The sequence below is a fragment of the Equus przewalskii genome, chromosome 24 (assembly GCF_037783145.1).
Source record: "Equus przewalskii isolate Varuska chromosome 24, EquPr2, whole genome shotgun sequence".
In the NCBI taxonomy this organism is placed as follows: Eukaryota; Metazoa; Chordata; class Mammalia; order Perissodactyla; family Equidae; genus Equus; species Equus przewalskii.
In genome coordinates, this window is record NC_091854.1 from 13,756,446 (window position 1) to 13,778,201 (window position 21,756).

A 21,756-nucleotide genomic window follows, 5' to 3' on the forward strand; every position below is an offset into this window, starting at 1 on the left:
ACTTGCTTGAACTTGAACAGTAAGTAGTAAAGAAATGACTCAAGCCCAAGTGAAGTAAGGCTGAACACCAGAGAATGAGGTGTGAGTCAGACACCGCAAAGACGGAGGTCAGGTTGGAGGAAGGGAAGGGACGGGTAGAGGCAAGAGGGTTAGAGCTAAGGCTAGGAGGAGTTACAGGATTCTGAATTCTCCTTTAGCTGTGTCCTGGTATGTCATAGAATACCAATGGCTGCTAAGAGGAACCATGCAGGACTCGATGGGGGAGGGGAGAGTATGCTGACATAAAGAGGTTAAGAATTCTATTCTATTCTATTCTAATTTATTTTATTTTATTTTATTTTATTATGGTAAGAATGCTTAACATGAGATCTACCCTCTTAGCAATTTTTAGGTGTACGATACAGTATTGTTAACTATAGGCACATGAGATCTACCCTCTTAGCAATTTTTAGGTGTACGCTACAGTATTGTTAACTATAGGCACAATGTTGTATAACAGATCTCTAGCACATATTCATCTTGCACGACTGAAAATTCATATCTGACTGAATCTTCATACCCGTCAAATAGCTTTTATTTAGTCAGTCGGTCATTCAACATGTGTTTATTGTACATGTAGTGTCTGAGTCCCATTCGGGCTGCTATAATGAATTACCATAGGCTGGGGGGCTTATAAACAACAGAATTTTATTTCTCACAGTCCTAGGGCTGTAAGTCTGAGATCAGGGTGTCAGCATGGTCCCGTTCTGGTGAGAGCCCTCTTCAGGTGGCACACTGCTGACTTCTCGTTGTATCTTCACTTGGCAGAAAGAGCAAGAGAGCTCACTGGGGTCTCTTTTATAAGGCACTCATCTCATTCATAGGGCTCCACCCTCATGACCTAATCACCTCCCAAAGGCCCCACCTCTTAATACCATCACATTGAGGGTTAGGATTTCAACATCTGAACTTAGGGGGGGACACAAACATTCAGTCCATAACACCTACTTTAGGCCAGGCACTGTTCTAGGAGCAGCATTGAAAAAGTAGATAATGTGCTGCCTTATTGAAGTTACAATCTAGCTGAATAATAATAGATTAAATATTAAACAATGAAAATAGTAGATCCAGTATGCTCTGCTATCATAGCCAGCTCTTTTCAAGGCAAAACCTCAGTGGAGCTGGATTAGGAAAATTAGGAGGAAGATAAAGGAGAAAAACAACCACTTCCCACGCTGCAGGCCAAGCCCCTTGCCCTGGCTAGCAGAGATCCTCAAGATGCAAGTGGCTCTGGCAGTGTGAACGTGGTCTTCCAAAGGCTTGGAGCTGCGACCACTGTCAAAACCATTTAGGCCAACAACCTTGCCTTCTGGTTTTTGAATTCCTTCATAGAAAAAGTTGTCTAGGATATGCTTGATACCTTGCAGGCAAGAAAACTTTTTGCTTCTTAATACAAACCTCCCCAGAGAAGTTCAGTTTTTGTTTTGTTTTGTTTACCTTATATTGATCCCTGTTAGAGTTCCTCTTGAGCCTGAGTCTACCATTAAAAGTATTTTACGTTCTCAGTTTTGGGTTATCCACAAATTAATTTTAAAAGTAACTGCTGCATCACTGGTTTTCAAGCAATGCTCTATAAAGCCTTGGGTATTGTGAGGAAGGGCTCAGAGGTGGTGGGGCTTGGTGGGCAGGTGAGAGAGGAAGTAGACCAGGCCTTGAGAACCCGCCCTCTTCTCAGTGGTCCCTAGAGCAGCTCCCCCTTGATCTGTTTTATCTTTTAAGCTTCCACAGAGGATTTCATTGGAAGAAAAGATTATGTAGTTAGAAAAAAATTTGAGAACTCTTGCCCCAGATATTCATCCCTCAAAGTCGTTAATATAAATAGTGAACCGAAGACTTGAGAATAGGGCGCCAAGGCATTCTACGCTTCCTCGCATGTTGACAGCAATCATTAGTATCTCAGGTATAACTGGAAAACCATCTATGACCCACCTTCACTGTCCTACCTGGATCCCCAAGGAATGTGAAATGTCTCCCTGAAGCTGCAAATGTCTCCCTGACAGTTGTCAGAGTGTGTCCTGGGTTTCACCATTCTGTCGGTATCATTGGTTCTCAGCCCTGACTATGATCCTCATGATCTCATCAGAATCAACTGGAAAGCTTTCAAAACTACCCCTTCTCTTCAAGAGGTACACAGAGAGTTACCATGTGACCCCGCAATTCTACTTCTAGGTGTATACCCAAGAAAAATGGAAACAGATGTTCACACAATAACTTGTACACGAATGTTCATAATATGATTCACAGCAGTCAAAAAGTGGAAATAATCCAAGTGTACACCAATTTATCAATGCATAAATAAAATGTGGCATATCCATACAATGGAATATTTTTCAGCTATAAAAAGGAATGAAGTACTGATTCCTGCTACAACATTTATGAGCCATGAAAACATTACACTAAGTGAAAGAAGCCAGACACAAAAGGTCGTATATTATATCAATTCGTTTATATTAAATGTCCAGAATAGGCAAATCTATACACACAGAAAGTAGGCGAATGGTTGCCTAGGGCTGGAAAAGATGGGAGGAGTAGGGTGAAGGCTAAAGGGTACAGGCTTCTTTTACGAGTGATGAAATATTCTAAAGTTGATTGTGATGATGGTTTCGCAACTCTGTGAATATACTAAAAACCATTGACTTATATCCTTATAAACAGGTGAATTGAATGTTACGTGAATTATATCTCAGTAAAACTGTTAGAAAAATTTTTAAAAACCTACTGCTACTCAGGTTTCCAGAAATTTTTTTTAAAAATTGGTCTGTGGTGGGACTTGGACATCTGCTCCCAAGTGAGTCTCATAAGCAGTCCAGTCTGAGAACCACTGCTTCTAGCCGTGGCTCACGGAAGGGGCAGGACTGACTTTGAGGGAAGCCATGCCGCCTCTCAGTGATCACCCCACCCTGCCGCTCTAGGCACTCACGAGCTACTCCTTTAACATTCCTTCCCAGAATTATGCCTGAGATCGAGCCCAAGCTGGAGATGGCAAGTATCACCTTCTTCCTCCTACTGCAACTTGTATTATTTAACCATTCCTGGTTTTCGGGCTCACTGTGGTGCCCAATGCCTCATGGATCTTCAACAAGAGCAGGCATTCTCATTTACAAGGTTCCTTCTATATACTCTAAGGTACCATCTGACGGAACCACGAACCTTCGAACTCCTGTGAAACTGTTCTATCATCTCTTCATTCACCAGGGGAGAGTGCATTTGCAGAAACTCAGTATAGACAAGTCCTCTTACTACATTCCTGAGCTTCTGCTTCAGCTTAACTAGGTTGATGCTACCTTTCAGAGTCCGGCTCTGTCTCTTACATCCCTAGGCCTAGAGCAGGGGCTCCATTCCTGGACCTTCTCCACCTTGCAGGATGCTCTTATAAAGCTGCAAGTTCAGGGTCCATCAAGAGCCTGAGAGCTCCCTTTCCAGCAATCTTGGGATGTTCTCTTTTGCATTTAGGAATGTGGAAAGTCCCAAAATAAGTTTTCTGGCTTTGCTTTTTCCTAGCTCAGGCACGGAGAACAGACCTGAATGCGTTCTACATCTTTCCTTGTCCCAGGAAATGTTCGACTAACCCAGCTCCTCTGAATCGCTATGTCCTGAAGCAGTAAGCTCAGTCTAGTAATTAAGAACACTGGCCTTGTTATCAGACAGAGCTGAGTTGAAATCCTGATTCTACTATTTGGGAGAGGAGTGACCTTGGGCAAATCATATTTTCTAAGCCTGGGATTTCTCATCTGTAAAGTGAGGATGATAAAGCCTACCTGGAAGGACTGACATAGGGATAAAATTGCAACAGCAGGTGTAAGGTGCTTGGCTCAGAATGGGTATGAAATAAATTGCTAGTGTTGATTTCTTCCCAGGCAAGTTGTACGACTGGGAGATGTAGCCCCTCCGTCAAGATTCTCCTGCTGCTATATGGGATATCGCCTCACCTCAACTATATTCGAGGTACCTTGTTCCATAAACATGCAAGCCTTTAATACCAAATTCCTGTCCTCACTCTCCAAGCCAACAGTCTTCAAGGAGGAAGGCAGAGCGAACAGTCCCTTCTCTTAGGTTCCCTCATCAGCCCCAACAATGTCCTAGTTTTAGGGAACATTTGTGAATGTCCTCAAAGCATTTGCTCAGGCCCATGCTCACCACCCTGCATCCTCCTGGTCCTTCCTTCCTAGAGCTTGGAGTCACTCCTGGGGACAGGATCATCTGGAGTCTTCACAAAGTCTCTGAGCTGAAATGTCTGAATTCCACCACATGTTGTCTTGCCATTAAAACCTAGGACCGTCTGTCTCAGAACTGGCCACTTTTGTCCTCCTACTATTTACAGGAAGTTTGTAATTCACAACCACTTGGAATAGAATTCACTGCTTAACACATCACTTGGTATCCGGCAGGAAGTTTTAAATAAATCGTTAAACAGCAGTTAGAGCTCCACCTATTAAAAAACTCCAGCCCGGTTTAAATACACCTCTTCTATGTTGTCTATCAGTCAGAAATGGTTTTCCTATTTCCTCCCTCTGCATTCCTATAATAGTTATCTTTATTGAATGCTTATTAATTTTTCCCAGCTCATAGACCTAATAATTGGCAAATCTGGAATCCAACTGTACTGGTTGAACAGTGTCTTCCCAAAATTCATGTCGACTGGAAACTCAGAATGTGACCTTATTTGATAATAGTATCTTTACAGATGTAATCAAGTTAAGATAAGGTCATACTAGATTAGAGTGGGCCCTAAATCCAGTGATCATTGTCCTTGCAAGAAGAAGGAAATTTGGGGGCAGAGACATGGGAGGAAAACAGAAAAGAAGCCCACGTGAAGATAGAGGCAGAGATTGGAGCTATGCTGCCCCCACCAAGCAATGCCAAGGATTGCTGGCCACCACCAGGAGCTAGGAAGAGGCAAGGAAATATTCTTCCCTAGAGCCTTCGGAGGGAGCGTGGCCCTGCCAGTTTTGGACTTCTAGACTCCAAAACTGTGAGAGAATAAATTTCTCTTGTTCTAAGCCCCCCAGTTTGTGGTAATTTGTTACAGCAGCCCTGGGAAACAAATTCCCCAGCCTAGGTCTGTCAGATGCCAAACATCCTCATTCTTAACCACTGTGATATGCTGCCTTATGTTTTTAGCACCTAAACTGTATCCTTCACAGCATATTTCTCAGATGCCTCATATTTCACAGTAGGAGGCAGATGGTGCACCTAGAAGTAGGGATGGGGTTGGAGGTTGGGGGAGGGAGAATTATTACAAGATAGAGAATGGACAGGGCTATTTTCTTGAAAATATGCCCAACCTTCATAGCAGTCTGACCCTGTGATTTAGCAGAGAAGGGGAAATGAGTTTGCTTATGAAGAAAGTATAATGCACTAGAAAGAAAGCAGGATTGGGAACTGCAAGGCCTGCTACGAACTAGCTCTCTGATTAGGCACGGGACACTCAGGTATAGCTACTTTGACACAGTTTGACTTGGGAACATTGAGACATGGCCTCAAAATATTAAACTTTCAGCCTTTAAAAATTCCTAAGTGCTTCATTCAGTCCCACCCAATCCCTGATCCTCATTCCATAACTCCTACTTCTGACACATAGCAGACACTTAACTTTTTAGTTGAATAAATAAATAAGGGAATGAATATTGAGGATGGAAGAAAGTTGGAGATGTCAGAAATTAAATGATGGTCAAGAACAAGGAAAGAGTCAGATGTATAGCAAGGGATTCTGAGCCAAAGAAGGCTCAAGAATCCGACACGTCTGCCATTAATGTGGTAATCAAAAGCCATAACAGAAGCAAATGTGGCAAAATATCAATATTTGTTAAATCTTGGTAATGAACATAAGTTGTTTGTAATATTATTTTTTCCTTACAGTTTAGTGTGTTTGAAATGTTTCATTTAAAAAAGAACAACAATAGAACAGCGACCTCATAATGGCTTGATCAAAAAGGGGGTGTCAAGTTGGCATTGTTCAAAGCACTTTGCTTTGATGAGTCCTGAATCCCCATCTTCATCAGCAGAGCTGCTATGGCTATTGCAAAACAGTTCATTCTCACACTCGGATGGACCAATACTTTGGAGAGAACCTGTAGAAATTTTTATGAAAAGACAGAAAATAATCATTTCCTTGGGCGCTGTATTCTTGTTCCTGGGAATTTATGCAAAACAAATGATAATTCAAAAGAAATAAGAATGAGGACTATGTAGATGAGAAAAAATTTATAACAATGAAAAATTGGGAATAACTTAAGGTAACCATGGGAGAGTGCTCTCCACTGCTGCCCTCCTGGTCACAGTCATGCCACCCTCATCTTCACCCGGATCTCTGTGGTAGTCCCCGGGTGGGTTCTCTGCTTCCGCCCTCACACCTACAGTCTACTCTCTACTCAGGAGCCAGAGCAATCCTTTTAAAAGGAAATGAAATCACTCCCCTACTCTTCAAAACGTTCTCACCACCTTCACTGCCACCAACCCTGGTCTGAGCTCCCACCTCCGGGGCTGGATTATGGTGTAGCTCCCTAACCAGTCTCCCCTTTCCCATCCTCCTTCCCCTCAAGGCAACAGTGAAAGTGCTCCTTTTCAAATCATAAATCGGATTATGTCACTCCTCTCAGCTCAGAACCCTCCAGTGGCTTCCCTGTCTGACTCAGAGTAAGCCAGTATGACTCAGAGCAAAGTCAGAGTAAACTCTTACAAGGACCTCAGCTCCTTCCCAGTCACACTGGATCCTTTTCGTTGGCTGTTCTGTCTACTCATATATTCTTTCTCCATATGTCTGTATGGCTCATTCCCTCCTTTCCATCAAATGGTAACTCAAATCTCCCCTTTTCAGTGAGGTCTTCATTAACCAACTATTTTAAATTTTACCACTTCATACCGCCTCATCCTACTTACCTCTTTTATATTTTCTCTTGATATTTATCATCTTCTAACATAATAAATAATTTACATAACATTTTTCAAACGTCTATCTGCCCTGCCCCAAACACACAGACACTAGAATTTAAACTCTGGGAGGAGAGAGATTTTTATCCACTTTGTTTATTGCTGTTTCCCCAGCACCTAGAACAGTGTCTGGCACATAGTTGACATTCAATAACTATTTGTGAAATGAAAGAACAAATGGTTAAGTAAATTGGGTTATACCAAGGTGACGGAAGCTTAAGCAATCAGAAAAAATGCGGTGTATCAACGTGGAAAAAGACATACGATGTAATGTTAATGTTAAAAGCAGAATCCCTGTGTTGTGATCAAAACTACATTGGTGTGGCTTTGGCAACACTGTTCTTTTCTGGTTCTTTTGGTTTCTCTTCCTTTAAAATGTTAGGATTCCCAAGTTTGTCTTCCATCCTTTTTTCATTTTTATCTCCCTTGTAGCTTCGAATACCACCTCGATTAATTTGCACGCTGTCCAAACAACCGTTGGGCCAGGGCTGTTTGAGCTTCTCACCCGCATTACTCACGTTGCTTTGCATACACCTCTGTTAGAATACCATTCTGGGAATAATTGTCTGTTCATCCGTCTCCCCCAACAAAATGGGAGAACTCTTACAGGATAAGACGCCTAGAGCACATTCGCAAGGACTCCACAAATGTTTGAGCAATGCAACATAATAAATAACAAATTGAGTGCGTACTATGTGCCAACTTATCTCTAAGAACCTTACATACACATATCATTTAATTCTCATAGGAGCCCTATGAGGGAGACATATCATTACACAGATGAATTAATAAGGAAATACGTGTGTTTATAATAAACAGTGACCAAAAAGTATGCGGACGTTAAATTAGATGTTAAAGTGGTGGGATCGTAGGTGGTTTTTATCTTGCAAAATTTCTTTAATATTGTAGTTAGGCTATCTGTGTGTGTGTCTGGGCGTATGTGTGTGTATGAGTTAGCGCGTAAGCGCGACCGTCGGTGTGTGACCAAATAATTTAAAGACTTGTGCGGGCAAACACAGCAACAGGAAGTTGTAGGGCAGGGTCTGAGAAAAGGGGAGGAACCCAAAGGTACAGACAAGCCGCGACCAGACTCCATCAGCCAGCAGTCTGCGAAGGCGGGGAGCGCCCGCCCGCGGAGCAGCGACCTGTCCCACCCACGGAAACGATTCCTTTCGGGGAGGCCAACCGGAGGCCACATGCAAACGACCTGGAGGCTGTGGGCGAAGCCACTACTGAAAGATTCCGGCCACAGGGCGGGGACAGGATTGGCTCTCGGGCTGGCCCCGATTGGCTGCCGCAGAGACGGGGCGGGCTCTGCGGATGGCCCCGCCCCACCAAGGGGCGGTGCCTGCGCCTGGGCCTCTAGGAGAAGGAGGCAGTGGGACTCCGAGCTCTGCGTCGGGACGCGTAGGTCTGCGGCGCCGTCGGCCCCGGAGGCAGAGCCGGAAGCGCCACGGTTTGACCCCGGAGCCCTTCTGTTTTCGAAGGGGCAGCCCTCTTCCTCCCGGCCCTGTCCACCTCCCCTTCTCCCCGCTCATCCGGAGGCCGAAGCCCCCAGCCTAGGCGGGGCGGCGCAGCCCGAGCTCCCAGACCCGGAAGAAGCGCCATCTCCCGCCTCCGCCATGGAGCCCACTGCGCCGTCCCTCACCGAGGAGGACCTGACTGAAGTGAAGAAGGACGTGAGTAGCACAGCACAGCCTGGGCGCCGCGGTGGGCCGGGGGCGGGCGGGGTCGGGCTGCAGCCCAGCGGGCCAGGAAAGCGGAAACCCGGAGTCCGAGTCCGAGTCCGAGCAGGAGCCTGCGGGTCGGAGGAGCGGAAGGTCCAGGCACCGCAGCGCCGCGGCGAGCCCTGAGTTCGAGGGACCTCGGTGGAAGTGATCCCCGGGTGACCTGTTAATCGACGTTTTAAATCGCTCCATGCAGGGCTTGGGTTTCTGAAACCTTGCTCGGTGGAGCGTTTCTCCGCCGCCAGCTCCTTGCCCACTCCTCGCCCGTGCCCTGGTGATTGTCCCCGCTGCACTTTGGGCTGCGTTGTTAGGGATCGACGGCTCAAGTGCGTCCTTGAGTCAGATTGCCTTGGCTGCTGGCTCAACCTGGAGCAAAAGCCGGACCAGACAGAGGATCCCAAGCAGTGGAGCAGATGTGTGAAACTTTTGCAAAGGGGGTTGGGGGAAGCTCAACAGCTGAAAGCACAACCTGGAATTCCCCTAGTAAGCAAACGCCCACATATTTAAATTGAGGGAGGGGATAAATACATGTAGCCGAGAATTAATTTAGAAGTAAACGTTGAAAATATTCAGCAGCTAAATTAATGCTCTTCTGCAGAACTGCACAGATCTTAGTGTTTATTCTTAAAGATTGGCTTTCTTGAAGTATGACTTGTTTCTCTTTTTCCTTTGCTTTTAGTTACTTGTTTTGCCATATGAGGCCTATATGAGTACCACTAAAATGCTTCATATTAATTGAAATTCAAAGCAGGAACTCCACATGAAGTGTGTTCTGGCTTAACACTGCTCTGCTTGTACAAAATCATCTTTGTGAACTGGACAGGACAGCTGCTTTTTAAATGTAATGTTCATCTGCTTCAGATCCCTTCCTTTTCCCTCCCCTGTAAGGTTTATTACACTGTACTCATCTTTACAGTTGGTATGACTCATTAGCAGAAGGAAACTAGATATGACTGGGACTTGTGCCTTTATTTCCTCATTCAGCAGATATTTATGGACCACTTACTATATGGAAAGTAACCGTTCTTGGGCCTGGAAAGATACAGAAAAAGACCATCAGGCCTCTGCTTTACATTCTAGTTGAGATAAAACTGGGACATTGATAACTACCATAGAGTAAATGAGCATTGTCTTATTCAAGATTTGTGCCAGTAAAGCCATGAACTTCAAGAGCTAGGCTTGCTGTGTTCCAGATGGTGTGTCACACCATTTACATTGTTCCCGTTTAATCTTTACAGCAACCTCTAAGGCAGATAATTGTCATTGCCATTTTACGGCTGAGAAAACAGGCAGTGCGAGGTTACACTGTTCACGTTTGTACACAAACACAGATGTGAACAGTGGCCTCCAGGCCTTTATTTTTTTCTATCAGTTCATTGATAGTATCCATCTCCATGACTTGAATTTATACAGCTATATAAGAAATTCATAGCCCTGGGGAATCATGGGTGATTTATGACCTTAGGAGTTTTTAAATTTATTATCCACATATTTGGACTTCCTTCTCTCTCAAGTCGAGGCCCTTATTTCCAAATATCTACTGGAAATCCACTTTTATCTCCTTCAGATCCCTCACCTTGTTTGAAATTGAACTTTTTATCCTCCTCCCCCGAAGCTCTCGCCGTGTACCACCACGCGGCCTGGAAACTCCTGCTTCTTCGCTGTACTCCTCCTCACTGGCCCCATCTAGTTGTTTGCCTCATCTTTTTGGTTGAATTCAGTTCAGTTTCATAAATATGAATTAGATGCTGTTGTGAGGCTGATACTGTAGTTGATTCTAACAGTTCGAAAAGTAAAAACTAAGACACAATCCTACTTTGAAAAGAGCCTGATTTCTTGGGGAGGGGGCAGGAGGAGACATGTGTAAAATGAAAATTGCCAATCACAAAATAAGTGCAATTTTACATTCATCTAAAACACTATCTACTTGACACTCCGCTAAGTGTGAGGTATACAGACTTGAACAAAACATACCTGGTTCTTGCCTACTTCAAACATATAGGTCGTTAGGGTTGAAAACAAATGTATAATTGCAAATTATGGTGAGTACTATGAAGGAGACAAACAGCTGTTGAGACACTAACAGGGGAAATCTACTTGAGATAGGATGGTCAGGGAAGGTTACATTTAAACCGGTTCTAGGGGCCGGCCCGGTGGTGAAGCAGTTAAGTTTGCCCATTCTGCTTTGGCAGCCCGGGGTTTGTCAGTTCGGATCCTGGGTGTGGACCTACGCACTGCTTGTCAAGCCATGCTGTGGCAGGTTTCCCACATATAGAGTAGAGGAAGATGGGCATGGATGTTAGCTCGGGGCCAGTCTTCCTCAGCAAAAAGAGGAGGATGGGCCGCAGATGTTAGCTCAGGGCTAAACTTCCTCAAAAAAAAAAAAAAAGTAATCCACTGGTTCCTGAAGGATATGACATAACTGGGAGAAGAGCGTTCTAGGCAGAATAGAGTTTGCAAAGGACCTAAAACAGGCAAAGCCTCGGTGAATTGGGGAATTTGGAAGAAGGCAGAGGGTGCCCTGAGGTGAGGTTAGGAAGGTGGGCTAGAGCCAGATCATGAAGGGTCTTATAGATGGTAGTAAAGTGCTTGGTTTTTTCCCCAAGTGTAGTAGGGACCTATTGAAGAATTATGTTATATTTTATAAAGATCCCTCTACCTCTTCTGTGGACTAAGGAGAGCAAAAGTGAGAAGAGGGAAACCAGTGAGGAGACTCTTGGAATTTATATAATTGAGAGATGCAGGTGATGTGGATCAGGGTGAGGGCAGTGGAGATGGTTGGAACAGCAGAACTCCGGATGCGCTTTTGAAATAGAAATGATAGAACTTGGTGATGGATTGAGTGTGGGAGCTGAGGAAGAGAGTGAAGTCAGATTAGTACGTGGAAATGCCAAATCAGACCCACAAGTCTGAAGGTCAGAAGAGAAATCTGAGCTGGAAATGTAAGTGTGGGATTGAATGAGTTCACCTAGGAAGTTGAGAGCTAGAAGAGAAGAGGGAGACTGTAGAAGAGTTTTTAAAAGTGGGAAGTTATAGCCACAGAGATGGGAAGAAAGCCAGGAGAGTGTGGTTGGCATTAAGAGAAGACAAGAAAAGAATATTTCATGGAGAGAGTGGTCACTTGTGTTCATGCTGCTGAGAAGTAAGATGAAGACTGAAAAGTATCAGATTTGGCAATAAGGGGATCACTGGCAACTTTGAGAAGAGTAGGGGGACAGAATGGAAATGTCTGGGAATGAGTTGGGAGATAGAAATTGAGTCCTGGTATATAAAAAAGTGAAATGTATGCACAAGGTGCTACACAGACAGAGGAGAGGGGTCCCTAACTCATTTTGGGGAGTTTAGGTTTATCTACCTGAAGGAGATAACCACTGTCCTAAGTTTTAAAGGATGAATAGGGACATGTGCTAGGAGAAAAGAAACCAATACAAAGGTAATATAAAGAAATGTAGTGACAAACAGCAGTTTTAAGTAGAACATAAAGTTCCAGAACATATAGAAGTGGTGAGAGATCAAGCAGAAGAGGCAGGCAGGACCCATATTGTGAAGCACCCTGTCTGCCATTATCAAATAGCTATTTACTGAGCACCGCGTGTGTATCAGGGACTGTCAAGCATTCGTATGTACTGTCCCATTTTGTCTTCTTACATGTCCTGTGAGGTAAGTACTAATCATTATTTGCCAATGAGGAACCTGAAGCTCAGAGAGTTTAAATAACTTGCCTCAGTTCTCACAGGAGTATGTGGGAGATTCAAGATTCAGGATTTGAAGATTTGAGGTTGGTCTGAGTCCAGAGCCGTGCTCTTAACTTCTCTACTATTCTGCCATGGTTGAGGAACTTTATCCTTGAAGTTGGGGTGGAACATAGTGTTTTAAAATTTTTTAAAAATTAACAAACAACATTTCAATATTAATAGAATTTTTATAACACACCAGATTTCCATTTTCTCTTGAAAAATGGGAAGATCTGATGGATGTGTGAAGGAGAAATTGGCGAGGAGAAGAGGCAGAAGTATAGCTAGGTGTCTGTTGTTTATAGTCCATGCAAGGTATGGTAGGGACCTGAACTAGGGCAGTGCTCATAATAGAGCTGAGGCGAAGGGGCAGATTAGATAAATACAAGGGGTAGACAGGCAGAACTTGGTGGGTAGGTGATTGGATGTGGCAAATGAATGAAAGCAGAAAAAAAGGTCAAGGATGAGTTGCAGATTTATAGCATGGTTGGATAGATGGCCATACTCCCAAATGAGTTGAGAATATCAGAGGAAAAGGATAGGAGAAGGTAGCATGGGCGGAATCAGAGGGTTTTATCCTAAGTGAAATAAGTGAGATAAAGACAAATACTGTATCATTTCATCCGTACGTGGAATCTAAATAACAAAATGAATGGACAAACAAAACAAAACAGCAACAGAGTCAGAGATACAGAGAACTGGTGGTTGCCAGAGAGGAGGAGGGTGGGGAGTTGTGTGAAATAGGTGATGGGGATTAAGAGGTACAAACTTCCAGTCATAAATAAGGCACGGGGATGTAATATACAGCATAGGGAATATAGCCAATAATATTGTAGTGTATTTATATGATGACAGATGGTTACTAGACTTATTGTGGTGATCATTTTGTAATATGTATAAATGTCGAATTACTATGTTGTACACCTGAAACTAACATGATATTGTATGTCAACTGTACTTTAATTTTTTTGAAAAAAGAAAATTGGTTTTGGACACTTTGAATTTGAAGGACCTTTGCAATGTCTAGGTGGATAAAGTCTTTTGTGTGTGTGAGGAAGATTGGCCCTGAGCTAACATCTGTTGCCAATCTTCCTGTTTTGCTTGAGGAAGGTTGTCACTGAGCTATCATCTCTGTCAGTCTTCCTCTGCTTTGTGTGGGATGCTGCCATAGCGTGGCCTGATGAGCGGTGCTAGGTCCTCACCCGAGATCCAAACCCGCAAACGCTGAACTGCTGAAGCGGAGCATGAGAACTTAACCACCTCACCACCGGGCAAGCCCCTAGGTGGGGAAAGTCTTGATCACGTGTGCAAATTTAGGAATCATCAGCGTGTAGGGAGTAGAAATGACAACAGACGAGGTTTTCAAGGAGTTCATCTTTTAAAGCTGGTTTCCTCTCTCCCCATCCCTGCAACTCATATTCATGCACTCAGTGTATCTTATGTAAGATGTCCTAGCAGTCTTCTAATTGGTCTCCTTTGAGTCCAGTTTTTGCTTCCCCTAGTACTCTGCAAAAGTTTTATTGCCTCTTATTTATAACCCTTTGATGACTCTTCCTTTTGGCTACGGGGACTTGTATGTTCCTCAGCAAGTTATGAAGATTCTTCCATGATCCGACCCCAGTTTGCCTTCCCAACTTCATTTCTCGCCGCCTTCTTACATGTACTCTGCTTTCCAATGAGAAATTCCAATACTTCTCCGTATTTCCCCACTGTGCCCCTTCATGCCGCTAGTTCAAGTGTAGCCTCTGTAAATTCCCCAGGTCCTGGAGGCAGTTAGTTGCTTATTCTATGCTTTCCCAGTACTTGACCTATAATCTTTTTTCCCCAGTCACACCACATTGTTGTATAATTATTGGCTTGTGTGTGATGTGTACTCTCCAGCTAGACCATGTGCCCTTTGCATGCAGGATTCAAGTCTTGTTCATATTTGCACATCCTGGGTCAGCACCTGTCATATTAGGTATTTAGATATGCGAAATGTTTGTCATGTGAATAAATAAATGACTGAGGACCATAGGAACCCTTCACCTAGCCTACTTTCCTGCCACCATGTACTACTAGAGAACTTCTGAGATCTTCTATTGCCTATAGCTCATCGCTGTAAATGTAAGTCAAATTAGTCATCACTGTCATCGTCACTAACATTTGCTGATCACTTACTGTGTACCAGGTCCTTCTCTAAGTATTTAACATGTATTAATTTATTCCTCATAACACTCAGATGAGGAAACTGAGGCACTGAGAAGTTAACTTACTTACCCAAGATCATGTATCTAGTACATGGAAGAGCTCGAATACAGTCACAGGCGTCAAATTATTAATGCTGTTTACTGGGACCCACATCGATATTCTGCTAATTAAGCACCCTCAGCAGTTCTCAGGTCTAGGCTTGTTTTCTGTGATTTCCTTTTCTTCATTTCTTTAATTTCTTCCAGTAATCACTATTTCTTTAGATTTATTTCCCCCCACACCTTTCCATCCCCCTTCCACCAAGACTGACTGAGTTAGGTTGTAGTCTCTTGAACTGACTCCAAAGATAAGACACATTATGGACCCTTTCAGTTTAGGTTCTTCTTCTTTTTTTTTCATGGTTTTACTCTCGAAAGATAGAAAATTAGTAACAAACATGACAAAGTTGTAAACTGTGAGACCTCTCACTAATTTACCCTCTCTGGTCCTGACCACTCCTGGATTCCTTGGTAAATGTTAATTAAAATGTCCATGGCCTCTGCTCTCATCCTTACCCCCGAGGGCCCTCAGCAGACCTCCCTATCTCCACAGACCCAGGCCCTCTACCTTTGGTTGGCCCCTCCTCAGAGTAGCCTGGTCTTGGTTTATAGATGTGAAGATGAGATCAGAACAGGACAGAATCTCTGAGGAATGTCTAGTCTGGGACCTACTTCTGTCTACTTGGCCCTTCATCTTAATTAGCATGCATAGTAGGCATGATCCTCCTGACTTCAGGACCTTTTCTCACACCAGCTAAGATTCGTAACTAATAATCAGTCACCTATGTGATTTCCTTAGGTATTAAAAAAAATAATATTGAAGCATATTTTGTGTCTTTCAGGCTTTAGAAAATTTGCGTGTCTACTTGTGTGAAAAAATCATAGCTGAGAGACATTTTGATCATCTACGTGCAAAAAAAATACTCAGTAGAGAAGACACTGAAGAAATTTCTTGCCGAACATCAAGTAGAAAAAGGGCTGGAAAACTGTTAGACTACTTACAAGAAAACCCCAAAGGACTAGATACCCTCGTTGAATCTATTCGGCGAGAAAAAACACAGAACTTCCTGATACAGAAGATTACAGATGAAGTGCTGAAACTTAGAAATATAAAACTGGAACATCTGAAAGGTAAGCTATCTCAGGTATCCAAGAGTTCATGTAAGTGTAACAATGCTTTTAAAAGTAAAGTACAAAACAAAAAATCCAAAACAATAAACTTTTTTATTCAAAAGGTTTAAGCTTCAGAATTACACTCCATTTGCATTTTTTAATTTTATATTGATGTCATTACATTAGAAAAGTGGAATATGACTCAATATTCTGTATTTATGTTCATTTAATAATACTGTTTATAGAAAACTTGACTATAGCGAAATCCCAGTATACACAGGGGTTTGTTTCTAAAGTCAGCAGAATGTAGGATTAATCTGTTCAAAAGTAGCCCCTGAAAATGCTCATCACACATCATGAATAGTGTCTAGGCAAAGTGTTTTAATAAGTCCACTTCTGATAGTTTTTCCCCACCAGTTGATCACAAGCTGAAGTGCTTAGCTTATGTTTATACGAATCGTGTTGTATAAAACTTTAAACACTAGAACCACACTCGGTCTGGCAAGAAGAGAGAGGCCTGGGGACTGTGATTAAAGGAATAGCGAATTCACTACTCTCATTTCACCCTCACCCCAGAGCACAAGCTCACTAATTGGAATCTTGCATCATATTGCCCCTACTTTTTAAATCCCCCACTTCCTCTAAATCTCACACTGTGTCTCTGTCTCTCTCTCCAGAGCACTTAAGATAAACACGCATGCGATGTAGCTCTACTCCAGCTGTTGTAGGCACTGGGGGCACAGAAATGAGTAAATTGAGGGCTCTGCCCTTAAGGAACTCAGTCTGTAAGTCCATACTGGAACACACTGGAAGTTTCCTCCCCTGAGCCATATTTAAGAAAATAGTTTCTGTAGCATGGGACAGAAATGTTGAATGCATTGTGGAATTGAAGAACTAGTGGGGAAAATGATATATAAATGTACTTTATAGACTGCAGGTTTTACATAAAATTAGTCAACTCATAAGATTCTGTGCCTATAGATAGTCCAATAGATAGCCTAACAGAAAAGTAAATTGTGTATATGTTTATTCTTTCCACCCTGAGGTTAATTGTTGGCTTTACCCTTTGACTATGGTAAAATTCTTTGATGAGAACCGCTGTCATTTAACTAAACTGTTAGGTTGAGGTAGGACAGTTATCTATGTACTGTGAAGGGGCGACCTGGGTTCTAGTTCTCTTTCCCAGGAAGTAGTCCTGGAATGCTGGACGTGACATAACTGTTCTGTGCTCTTTTTTCTCATGTCTAATAGCGAGAGGCTATCCCAGATGTCCTCTAAAATCCTTTCCACTTCTGACACCCTATGATCCAAGAATCAGTAATGAATGTTAATTAAATAATAGAATTTTAGCATATGCCCTGTTTAAATGTTGTTTTTATTGGGTAATGGTTTTTGTGCCAGAATGCTAAAGAATATTTATTAGCTGTGAAAGCTATTTCTTAATTTATGAAGAATTTTAGGTGCTACTTAATTTTTTCCAGGTCCTTCAGTGGTTAAGAATATAAGTATGCAAATTAAATATGAATTATGCATGTTGTTTAGCTTACTTGAGACTTTCTCTTTATCTAGAAAATGTAAATAACAGTATATTTCATGATTGTTGGGAAAAGCAAATGAAATTTGAAATGGATTATGACAGAATTTATAAATTACTATTTAAATTTTGGTTGTGTGGTAACTGGTTTGTAATCTTTAAAAAGTTACAAGATGGGCATGGTCTCGAGTTTTTAAATTACTTTTTTACTTACATCTGAATAATTTTATTGTAGGACTGAAATGTAACAGCTGTGAGCCTTTTCCAGATGGAGCCACAAACAACCTCTCTAGATCAAATTCAGATGAGAGTAATTTCTCTGAAAAACTGAGAGCATCCACTGTCATATACCATCCAGAAGGAGAGTCCAGCACAGCCCCCTTTTTCTCTACTGATTCTTCTCTGAATTTGCCTGTTCTAGAAGTAGGCAGAACTGAAAATCCCACCTTCTCTTCCACTACGCTCCCTAGACCTGGGGACCCTGGGGCTCCTCCTTTGCCACCGGAGCTGCAGTTAGAAGAAGGAACCTGTGGAAACTCGAGTGAGATGTTTCTTCCCTTAAGATCACGCGCTCTTTCACGGCAATGACAGCTTACTGCCTTTTCATTTTTTAAATAATGACAGAAGATATTTGAAAGGATATGAATCTTTTTATAAAATTGCTATAATGACTTATTAACATTTGATATATGTCTTTTAAAATGCAATGTAAACATACCTTGTAAATAGAATTTTTTAGAATAAAGCATACTTTTAGATAGCTAGTCATGTTGATCATGTACTTTTTGGTATTTTCTTTCACTTTTCAGGTTTTTAGTGTTTTCACATTTTTTAAGACTAATTTTAATAGGGAACATTTCTCTATTTGAGAATAGGGTCTGAGACTGGGAATAGTGTTTCTTCCCAGTGCATTTGTGCTAGTAATTTTCAATCTATTAGTCCTTTCCAACCATTCAGCAGTAAGTTTTCAGGATTAAGCTATTCCCATTCGGTAACAAAGCCAGTCACTCCCGGGAAAACTGCCAGTGTACTGAAAAGAATCTTTCCCCGCTCAGTCAGGCTCACAGGCACTTCCAGAGTCCCCTTCTGATGCGGAGGAACATCTAGTGGAATTTGAGCCACTGAAGATCTCAGTTTGCCAAGAGACATTTCTTATTAACCTTACTAATTAATACCACTTTCCTAAGATTTTCACATTCTTTGCTTTATCATTTTCATTCCTAAAGAAAAATCTTGGCAAAAACCTTAGTTATTATGTAGAATTTGATGTTTCAAAAAAATACTCTTTCTGTACTTTTCGTTCTCTTTTAATGAGGACTACTGTACAGTTGAAATAACTAGAAGAAAATGGGTTTTTTGGTGTGTATGTGATGATTCTATTTTTAAAACTATTTGGAACAAGCAGGCCATTAGCCAGATTTGTCTTTTCGTTACATAACAAAGTTTCACTAACTTTATGCATTTATAAATGTTATGCTTTTGTTATTTTCATTTAAATTATAATTCTACCTATTTCCTAATAATCCATCTCATATATATTTCCATTACTTGCAAAAAGCAGAGATGGAATATTAACAATAAAAGTTTTTAAATTATACTGTTAAGTTTTGGAAGTTTCAGATTTTTCAATAGGAAATAAATATCTAAAACACATTTTTAATAGAAAATATTATTTCAGGTTGTGAGATCTAGTTGTATTTCTGAATAGACTGATAAATTTATCAATCCTAAAGATAACTGGCATATCGGCTTTAAAAATTTTTAAAGACTGGGTGATTTTTGCAGTATAAACATTTTATAAGAGTTATAGAGAAACATGTTTCACCTCCAGCATAGCATAAGAAAATAAGGGCATTACATTTAAAGAAATCCCTTTTAAAACAGAAGCAGGCTTTTCATTTCATTAAGATGAAATTTGATATGTGGTTAGTTTTTTTTTTACTTAAATAGGATGTACTCACAATCGAAGATCATAATTTAGAGATGCTGTAGCACCTATATTTATAGTTTATAAAACTGACTTTTCTTTCAAACTGTTGGCTAACTATATAGACAATAAAATTACAGTTTTAACAGACGTAGGCTTTTGGGTTTTCTGAATCCTATAAAGTCAATTTTTTCCTTTAAACACTGAAAAGCAGCCATTGCTAAAAATGTATCAATTAGTAATGATAGACTAACATGATACAGTAGAATTGGTTACTAAGTTGATTAATGCAGCAGTGAAAAAGTTACTCTTCACAGATACTGTATTGTCAGTTAGTAAAAACAAACACCTTTGAGCTCACTTCTTTTATTACCTTTTAAAACAATAGGCTTTATTTTTTAGAGCAGTTTTAGGTTTACAGAAAAATTTGAGCAGAAGGTACAGAGTTCTCATATGCCCCCTCTTGCCCTGTTTTCCATATTAATATCTCACATTACAGTGGTATGTTTGTTGGCATTGATGAACCCAGTCTTGATACATTATTAACTGAAGTTAATAGTTTACATTTGGGTTTACTCTTTGTGTTGTACAGTTCTATAAGTTTTGAGAAATGCATAATGTCGTGTATCTACCATTATAATATCATGCAGAGTAGTTTCACTGCCCTGAAAGTCCCCTGTGTTCCATTTATTCATCCCTCCCTCTTTCCTCCCACTTCCAATCCTGGCAACCACTGATCTTTTTATTGTCTCTGAAGTATTATCTTTTCCAGAATGTCATAGAGTTGGATCACACAGTATGTAGCCTTTTCAGACTGGCTTCTTTCACTTAGCAATATGCATTTAGGGTTCCTCCACGTCTTTTCGTGGTGAGCTCTCTTTTTCGTGAGGTGCTTATTCATCTTTGGTCAGCATGTTGTTCTTAGTGCAAAGTCAAACACTGACAAATTAGGGGCAGGCCAGGATAATGGCAGGTTTTTTAGGGGTTTTTTTTTTTTTTTTCAGTTTTTTTGTTTTGAATCTTTTTGTTTGGGAGTTTTTTGGTTTGTTTATTTTGATAAACAGTTCCTTAATTCCAATTTATCAATCTTTTGTTTTTGTGATTAGTGATTTTTGTCTCCTGTTTAGGAAATTTTTGCCTATCCCAATATGATGATATTCTCCTATGTTTTCTTCTGGAAATGTAGTTGCGTTAGTTTCACAATTAGCTCTGTGATCCCCTGCAAAGAAATTTTTGTGTATGGTATGAGGTGGAAGTCAAGTCTCATAGCTGTCTTTTGCCTAAGCAATGTAAATGGAGCGGGAAGTTTCAGTGTCTGGCCTTATCTTGTATCACTGGATAAAGATGTACAAATGTTGACTTTGGGGGGGAAAAGCAAGCCAAGAAGCAAATCAATGGTTAATTGTTAAATGTAATCTTATGAGGGCTTTCTGAAGGGAGAGCTGAATTTAAGCACAGATAGTACATGGATAACTTGAGTGCTGCTCCTGAAATCCTCACTCTGAATTTGCCATGCTATTTAATTTAATTATCGGACAATTGTCCTATATTGCAGTGGTTCACAAACTTTGCTGCCCATTTTAGAATCACTTGGAGAGCTTTTAAAGATTGCGATGACCAGACTACACCCCATTCCAATTAAATCAGAATGTTTTGGGTGTGGAAGCTAGGCACCGGAAGTTTGATTCCAACATGCAACAATGTTTGGAAACCACAGACTTACTGGATGCCAAATACCGTGCTTTGCTGCCCATTTTAGAATCACTTGGAGAGCTTTTAAAGATTGCAAAGACCAGACTACACCCCATTCCAATTAAATCAGAATGTTTGGGTGTGGAAGGTAGGCACCTGAAGTTTGTTAAGATTTCCTGGTGATTCCAACATGCAACAATGTTTGGAAACCACAGACTTACTGGATGCCAAATACCGTGCTTGGTGTTTCCACATGTGTAATCTTGTTTTTAATCCTAATAACCCTGCAAGGGAGGTTTTATTGTCACCTTTTTGTACACATGAGAAACAAACTCAGAATAAAGTAAAAGACTCAAAAATCACACAGCTCTTTAGGATTAAAATCCAGGACTGATTGACTCCAAGATCAATGTTCTTTCCACAAGTCCTTGCTCTCTTATTAGCGTTTATTAAATGACAGAAAGAGCAGAGATTATCTATTTTTTCACTCATTCATTCAATAATTATTGAGTACCTATTGTAGGTGCTGGAGATACAGTGCTAAACAAAACAAAGTCTGTGTTCTCAGAGAACTCACATTCTAGTTGGTGGAGACAGTTAAAAAATAAACAAGGAAACCCAGATAATTCTGTTTGCCATGGATACAAAATAGGGCATGTATGAGCTACAAAGTAACTTGGGAAAAAGTATTGATAGCATTATCAGGGAAGCCTTCTCAGAGCAGGTGACATTTGAGCCGAGACCTAAATCGTAAGCAGGAAGAAGCCAGCTGTGTGAAGTTCTGGGGGAAAGTTAAGGCAGAAGTAACATGGAGTACAAAGGCCCTGAGGCA

The 21,756-nt window shown here is 41.3% G+C and overlaps 1 protein-coding gene across 1 annotated transcript; it reads left to right on the forward strand.

The window, feature by feature from the left end:
* The first annotated feature begins 8,045 nt into the window (after positions 1-8,045).
* On the forward strand, positions 8,046-21,286 carry BCL10 (BCL10 immune signaling adaptor). The gene is made up of 3 exons (XM_008516959.2): positions 8,046-8,648; positions 15,501-15,789; positions 17,541-21,286. The coding sequence occupies exons 1-3, from the start codon at positions 8,166-8,168 to the stop codon at positions 17,891-17,893; spliced, it is 1,125 nt and encodes a 374-aa protein (XP_008515181.2). The 5' UTR covers positions 8,046-8,165; the 3' UTR covers positions 17,894-21,286.
* The last annotated feature ends 470 nt before the right edge of the window (positions 21,287-21,756 follow it).